This window comes from Pogonomyrmex barbatus, unplaced genomic scaffold, assembly GCF_055798465.1.
Source record: "Pogonomyrmex barbatus isolate J1 unplaced genomic scaffold, ASM5579846v1 scaffold2, whole genome shotgun sequence".
NCBI classification, from domain to species: Eukaryota; Metazoa; Arthropoda; class Insecta; order Hymenoptera; family Formicidae; genus Pogonomyrmex; species Pogonomyrmex barbatus.
The window spans coordinates 2,183,494-2,192,031 of record NW_028297116.1 but is presented as its reverse complement, the minus strand read 5'-3'; the positions used below and the strand labels follow the sequence as shown (position 1 = coordinate 2,192,031).

Genomic DNA, 8,538 nt, shown 5'->3' with positions numbered 1-8,538 from the left:
AATTGTGCAAGAATAAGTTTTCAAGGAAAGGATAAGATTACGTTTTTTTACTTTGCGCATTTAGCATAAACATGGTAGAAATAAGAGTTACCTTAAAAATTTAAATTGTAAGTAGAAATACGACATGTCGCTCATGTTGCCTTATCAATCCTGAGCCCGTAAATTCTGAGCAACTTGGATGAATTGTAAGAAACGTTACTGTAATAATAATTATACTGACTATTCTTTTTTTATATAGCAATTCATTAATTAACATGAGTCATCAACAGTTAATGTTTGTTAACTATGTGCTACGTAACATTGGAATAATTTTAAGATAATGATATTCCAAAGCGGAAGAAATTTAAGTGCAGCGGTGCAAATTTCCAGATGGTCGCGGTCAAATTTATCATAATAGTTTTAAACGAGTCAATAAAATAAATTTCTTATCGGTATATACATATATTTGTGCACGTTAGCTGCATTTAATAAGACACGCACTCTTCCGAGCAATGATTTAGTACTCGCTGCCGCATTTATTAGCCATCACGTTCGGATAGAAATTCGCATGAAAGTAACACAAACCGCGTTGCATTTTATTAAAACCAATATTTCTTTCGAAAATTTTATAAGATGCTAATGTATACATTGCGGATCGTATTGGTTGATATAAATTCGAGCAAAAAAAAAAGGAGGAAGACAAAATCCTTTTTAAAAATAGTTATAAACACAGATTTTTTTTTTTTATAATTAAACTCACTCAAATCGAAACTGTGTCGCATTTGAAAAAATTCTTATAGAAATACGAAGTATGTTAAAAATTTCTAACAATTATAATATTGATGATTTGCAATAGAAGTAAAACAGCGTTTTTGTAATACACACGAATAGAATCACAGATGCCATAGTATAAATATGCAGAATATGAGAGACATAATTCATTTCGTAATATTTACATTTGAAATCGTAAGAGCTTATAGTAAGAAAATGCACATGCCGCATTCGTACTTGGATTATTTTCTCTTCTTTCATCTTTGATATCTTCAACGATAAGTTCGTTGCGTGCAGCGTAATGATTAGCTCGAAATTAAGTAACGTTACAATGAAATACAATATCATATACATGTTTTGTCTCATAAAGATAATCCTAATTAATTCTATTTCTAGAATTTTAATAATAATTTTAATAAAGATGAAAATAACATTTAACACCTTATTTCCATTTTTAAACAAAATTAAACATTAATTAGGTGTAATAATATATCTTTGATGATAGAAATTTTTGTGTAAAAAGTTTTCTAGAGACTAATCTCAACAGATATAAATTATATTAACATTTATCTAAATTATATTAAAATATTTAGCTAAAACTTAAATCAAAAGTCAAATTTGCAATCTTCATATCTTGCATATATATATATATATATATATATATATATACAATATCTTTGAGCTCCCGGTCTATTTCCCGTTTTCAGTACATCACAATGGCAGGAAGAGAGTTAGAACATTTAGAAACTGTATAGAATTTCGAATGATGAACATGACTGCATCAATATCGAGTGAGATTGCAATCAAAGAAATGATTGAAACAATGGCACGTTGTTCCTTTTACATTGCCGCGCCATACACCTAGGCAACAATGCAAGGCCGGCATTCGCATGTACGATATTATTACTTAGGTTCAATTGTACGCCATTGCGTACAATTCAATTAGGTATTATGACTTGGCGCCTCGTATATAATTATTCGGCCGATAATTGTTTGCCGGGAAATGTTGTACGCAACCTTACAATTCTCAGATTTTCAGATAAAGAATCGCGAATGAGAAAATTAACTCGTCACATCTACGTACGCCTGATTCATTGCACTTTTTTTTTTAATTTTAACTTTCCTTTTATTCGCGAAGCTCCCACTCTCCTTTCCCGAATAGAAATTTTATTGCACAACATAATACGACGTACATAATGTTACAAAATTACAGCAAACGAAAATGATTTTGCTTTGAGTTAAAAATATCGTTTAATACGAGACTGAGAAGATTTGTGTTACGAATTTAATTATTGCTCTCTGAAACCTACGTATTCCTGTCGCCACAAATTGGAATTAAGGCTACTAATTATTTGACACGTTGTATCGAAATAATTATTATTCTGAGCCGGGAAAAATTCTCCCTACTCTCTTTATCATTCATATTATCTGTTAATAGAGAAAAAAAATTGTATAGAAAATCTTTATATATTTCACCTAATTTATTCAGCTTGGGGCGGAATTTAACATAAATTTACATGCGGTTAATTAGCACCTGGCGCAATTTGCGCGAGGATATGCTGACACCTTTAGGTTTCGTGATCCGTAGAATATTAATTACAAAAGTTAAAAACTATATATTTCCTCGTAAGAATAAATTGGAAATAACATTGTCTTGTCGTGAGATTTTACGTCAGATAATTGGTACTTAACATTAACATTGAAAATTTCTGTCTTTTTATATCTTTTTATATCCACTATAATTTATAAACTGAACCATTACACGATTTGAGAAAGAGTCTAAAATAATATTTGCAACCGATATTACAAACTTTGACAAAAATTACAAACAATATCAAAAAAACTTGAGAAAAAGAATGGAAATTATAGGTTAAGAGAAATATTTAGGAATAAAATGTACCGTGATAAGAGATATAGCTCACATATACATATTGGCTTTTTTTTACACATTTTACTATTTGTAAATTGCTTGCAAAATATATTTTGCATACGATTATCATATTTATTATTTCTTCCACCGAAAGGATGGCCGCGCGGTTTTCTGCAGACACAGAGTTCAAGGCCGAATTCGAATATAAGGCGGAAACGAGTCTTCTTCGTACTCGGGAGAAGGTAGCTCGAAGTAGTAGGAAAGGAAATAACAGGAAAAAAAGCGTGATGCGTGATCGGAGCACTCGCGCTCGGAGAGCGCGTGTTTTACGTTCATGGATTAACGTATGCGTGATATCGTCTCAACCTTCGACACTGTCGGTTACGTACACATGTGCAATAAACTTAATTAACTGAGCGCACGTGAGCCGTATCGGCCGGCTGGTTTTTTTTTTTTTTGTGAATGAAACCGTGAGAGAAGTGCGAACCCGCCGGTACGAACGAGGGAGGGGGAGGGAGGGGGAGAGGAAGGCGCTCTTGTACCCTCGTAATAACCATGATCCGACGAATCCAGTGGTTCTCATAGCGGAAGATGGCCAGCCGGTTTCCGGAAGTACGACGACCTCCCGGCGGCTGGCTGCGCCGCGAGAGGCAAAGGGCCCTCTCCGTCTCTCGATCACGAAACATAAGAAATTAGCGGCGCGAAGCTCCGCCGTTCGCGGTTAAGCGGGTAAAATTTATCTCGCGCGAGAACGAGCTGTGGGAAATCGAATGATGTGCGAAAGATCCAGCCAGAGTGAATCGTAGTGATCGAACCGACGTCAACTCTCTTGACGTGCGTCCGTGTAAAAATAGTGGATTGGCCAGTTTGGTATCTGGCTCATCGAACGACACAGAAGTCTTCTTTATGAAGCGTCATCGGATCGGACCTTGTAACGATGCGTTTCCAGAGATGTTTTTATGAAATCTAAATCTCTCACGTGTTATGCGGCAATTTGTGCACGGGAGTATTTCATACATCCCGAGAGGAATGTCGTATAAGTACGGGGAAATGCCGCTTATGGAGTTAGATAAATATATCATCTAGCATATCCGTTGAGAAAATATTGACGATGCGTTTTAAATGCGCGCGCGCGCGCAATAGCACGCTTCGATATTTCATAATCCTTTACTTACCGCAACTTTACGGTTTTGTGCCTTTATATCCTGTATTTGCAAATGTATCTTACTACGAAGAAAAAGAAACCGCAAAAAAATATCGCAAAAGAATCGGAGATTAAACTGATTCGACCAAATTAGTTTATTGAATTTGATATTTATTAAATTATCTATAAATATCAAACTGTCGCATCGCTTTTGATGGTTTTTAGATGGATTAGATTTAAAATGATTTATTGAGTCCTTCGTCAGTTACGGTCCAGCGATCGGCTGTGCTTCATCGAATTTTCGATTAGAGATCGAAGATGTACTGGCACATTATCGTACGTTAATGCTACCCGGAAATGCTCGCCGAACACCCGAACATCATTATTATTTGCATTATTTATCGCAGCGATATTTCATAGTGTACTTGTAATAAGTGCAATTAGCGAATCTTTTTTGACGTAAGATTAAAATGAAAGAATTCACGTAAGAGAGCGTCCCGAATGAAACAGTCACATGTAGCGTATCGAATTAAACGCAACGAATGCGCAACTCGACCTTTATTCCTACGTCGTATTGCTTGCGTGAAAACGTTGGCTCGAAAACAGGATTAAAAGATCTTTTGTCGCCTCATAATCGAGTCAAGTCGAGTGTGACGTAACACAGCGCTCTTGGCCCATGGTTTTCGGGCAAAAAGTATTCCCGGCTGTTGGTGTTTTGTTAAAAACACGGCGGACAGTCGGTGTAAAAAGAATGATGTCGACACGCGCTAAGAACAACGAGAGATCGGATCACTCGTAGTAGAATCGAATAGGATAGGATCCGTTTCTCGACGTCGATTAGCGCGTGACGAAGTGATTTAATTCGAGGAGGGTAACGCGGCTCGTGCCACTTATCTTCTCGGCAGCAACAAATACGTCATCGGACACTCGGGTGTCGACGGGCCTAAAAAGCGAATCGCCGTCGGCGATTTCCAAGTAAGGATTGATCCTCCTTCTTTTTTGAGCTCGGGAGCTCGCCTACCGAGAAACATAATACTCATCTTTTACATACCTACTTTTACGCACCTAGGAATCTGTACACGCATGAGATTCGACTATAAAGGCCTGCAAGACCTGTTTTCGTGATTACCTCGTCCTGAGGAATCTCGCCGCGCGTTATCCGCCAGGAATAGAAACTCAGGCAGTCTTTATCTGTCTGCGCCCGAAGACAGGAGGGATCTTTAGGAACTTCCGTGGCTCTCTGTGGCTCTCGGCCGATTGACCGGTAAGTGGAACATGTTCTTACGCGAATGTTCTGCAACGACGTGATTCACGTTAACTGAAGTTTCCACGATGCATTAACCACAAAAAGAACATCGGCGAACTACTGCACGAAGTATAAAAACGTAGTATCCGTAGTGATTTAATATAAAAAAAAAAAAAGATCACTTTAGAACGTAATTCTTCCGTTTAAAATAAAGATCTTGAATACAGCTTTGTATTTACAGCAGACTTCAAGTGTGACTTCGTATTTAAAATGGATCTTGTAACGCGCGGACGTAGCCCATTTCAATCTTTGACCTTTTTCGTACGTCGTAAACTCAAAGTTTAGATTTGCAAACGGTCTCGAAATTATTTCACGGTATTGATGAAAATTATTCGTCGATTACGTCATCGGAACGTGTTTTACTTCCGGAAATTATCACAAACTATGTAATTTATCCCGATTTTGTGCGCAACCGGTTTCTTTAATATCTGACATAAGTTTCGGAGAATAATATGAGCTGTCGTTCATCAGGATTCTTGCGATTATGATGATATGCGAGAGTCGTTTATCATAAGTAGTGTCGCAAAAATAATCTCAAAGCGTGGGATTCTTGGAACGTCTTACTATAGAATTTTCCTGAGCTATCAGCGTGGAATCCTAATCAATGTACGTCCTGACAAAAATTCTCACATATTATCATGATTAACTGGATAAAAATAGAGCTAGTATATTTAACGAGCACTACACATACATTTTTAATTATCGCATAACTTCCGCGTATTTCTGAAAAAAAAAATAAAAGATTTAGAAATGCTAAAAAGAAGATTAATAAATGATTCTTTGTCTCTTCTTTGCGTGCAATAATTAACAATACACGTATCACTTTTAATAATTTCTACAATAAATTTATCGACATAGACGCATTATTTAACATCCAATACGTATAAATACAAAATTTTTTTAATTTGAAAGAAAAATGGATCATTAATTGTTTTAGATGACGATGCTGCTCCTTATATGTTTGCTGTCTTTAGCGGTCAGCGTGCCTGTAAAAGTCGAAAAAATCGGCAAAACGATACTGCAAATTGTAGAGATCGATAACGGCACACTGAAAAATGTTCAATTTATCGAAAATTCTGATCATACGGAACTGAAATTGTCAGGCTTATCGAATCTTCGCGCGCTGGAGAGAAACGCCTTTGATAATGTGGTTAACGTGGAATCGCTTGTACTTTCCAACAATTCGTTGACTTCTTTGCCGGATTTCATTTTCTCCAATTTAACGAAATTAAAGAGTCTATCGCTGTCGAATAATCGAATATCGAACGTCCGGAACTTGTTCGTTGGCTTGGAGAATCTGCAACTGTTGGACATCTCTCGCAATCCTATCAGACATCTTGGGAGGGGTCACTTGTTCGGCCTCACCAAGTCCGTTAGGATTCGCACCGATGGAAATATCCTCTGGAGCATCAGCACAGGCGTGTTCGCTAACTCCTTTCTCAAGGATATTGAAAAGCCAAAGCAACTGGCAGCGATGCAAGATCGGACGGCTTCCATAAAGGGTAACGAGACAAAGAAAAAAGAAGTCGACAAAGTTGAGATAGTCACAGAAGCTCAGGATGGAATGATCGTTAAAGCCCTTGGCGAACGCGTCCGAGTGAAAATTTGCAAGTCCGATGATATCGTGACGTCATTGAAGATTCTTTCAGAAGACGAAGAACTCGTTGCAGAATGCGTTCAAGTGCCGATCGATACTGATGCGACGCATGTGAATCTCGTCGACCTCGGCATCAAAGGTTTCCAGGAAGACTGGTATCAATTGCATTCTCTGCCGATCGCTTCGTTGGATCTGTCGAACAATGAGATCACCGAGATCACGAAGGAGACGCTGAACAACCTGCCGTCAAACCTGACATATGTAAACTTTCAAGGAAATAAAATATCTAGGATCTGGAGTCAGGTGATCAAGAATGATTACCTGACTAGGCTCAACTTGAGGGACAATCTGATCGAGGATATTGAGGAGAGTGCGTTCGCGAAGACGAATCTAAGGGAATTGTATCTCTCTGGCAATCAATTGGAAAGTCTAAACTTTGTTTCCAGTCTGCCAAACACCCTGACCATCTTTATAGCTGAGAGAAATCACATAATTTCTATCCCCGATGACGCGTTTTCCAAACTTCACCGTTTAAATTATCTTCATCTTGACGACAATAAAATCGAAACGTTACAGAATAATGTCTTCCGAGGCCTGGTTTCCTTGCAGACATTAGCGTTGACAGGAAATGGTATAAAGTCGATTGAACCGAGCGCTTTCAAAGGCTTAACGATATTGCAGACGCTCGATCTCCGTTGGAACTCAATACGCGATGTGCAAAAGGGCACTTTCACCGAATTGTCGGTTTTGAAGCTGCTAAATCTTGCCAATAACAAAATAACCAAGGTTACATTCGATCTTGCGCAATCCGTCGACTCCCTGCATCTCGATTACAATGAGATCGACATTCTTGAGAAGGATAGTTTTGTTCAAGTCCCAACAGCCATATTATCCTTGACTGGAAACAAAATTTCTAACATATCGCGTGGCGCCTTCAATTTGCCAACTTTGAGGGATCTGTATTTGAACAACAACACCTTGACGACCATTGAAGGTGACAGCTACGAGGGCCTGAACCGATTAAGGCGTCTCTGGCTCTCGGAAAATAAGATATCGGAGATTCGAAAAGGCGCCTGTAAAAATTTGGAAAGTCTTTACATTTTGGACATATCTAAAAATCCTTTCCAGAAGTTGGAAAACGGCGCTCTTCATGGACTCAACACTGGCTTTGGCAGCAGTTTATATATTTATGAGAACAATCTGAAGGAGATTCAAGGCGGTGTCTTCGATGATGTTTAAAACTCTTTCTTTTTCAACTCAAGCCTTTTATATACATTTCCTTTAATTTTTATAACTGGCATTAAAAATTATCAGTCATTAAGTCATAAACATTTAAAAAATTTTATTTCATTAAATTATATGGGAAATAAATTATACATAGAAACGCTTCATTTCTTTATAGAATTTTCTTTTTGTTTGTTTTTAATGGTTCAAGACTCAATGCTTCTTTGATCCAATTTTTAACACGAAATACTATTATATAATTAGTGTTATTTAGAAATACCATGTATATCAAAATAAAATATATGGTCAAACAGATTTCAAATGCATTTATTATTTATTATCTAGAAATATTACTTATATCATGAAATTATCAGACAATAAGATTTTGTTTACTTTTTATATTTGAATATTCTGTATTAAATATGATCCGCCTCGACTTCAAGAGACATCTTTATACAAATTTACAAAATAAAAGAAAATATTTTATCACTATATTTTAATATACATGTAAGTTTTCAATCAAAAAATCAATGATGTGTTGCGAAAGTGTTGTTAATGATTCTTTGAAAAAAAATCTTACTTTTGGCTGCTTTCATGTTTTATCCAACATGTAATTATTTTATTACACGAATTCTACACTTTCCAGA

At 36.8% G+C, this 8,538-nt stretch overlaps 1 protein-coding gene across 2 annotated transcripts; it reads left to right on the top strand.

The window, feature by feature from the left end:
* Window positions 1-3,150: 3,150 nt before the first annotated feature.
* LOC105430381 (uncharacterized) lies at window positions 3,151-8,206 on the top strand. 2 transcript variants are annotated; one of them, XM_089076504.1, is made up of 4 exons: window positions 3,151-4,739; window positions 4,834-5,028; window positions 5,542-5,676; window positions 6,008-8,206. In XM_089076504.1, exons 3-4 carry the CDS (start codon window positions 5,563-5,565, stop codon window positions 7,904-7,906), a joined length of 2,013 nt encoding a protein of 670 aa, XP_088932630.1. In that variant the 5' UTR covers window positions 3,151-4,739; window positions 4,834-5,028; window positions 5,542-5,562; the 3' UTR covers window positions 7,907-8,206. The 2 variants fall into 2 exon arrangements, with proteins under 2 accessions (XP_088932630.1, XP_088932631.1); XM_089076505.1 differs by lacking the exon at window positions 5,542-5,676 and having other exon boundaries at window positions 3,152-4,739.
* Window positions 8,207-8,538: the final 332 nt, after the last annotated feature.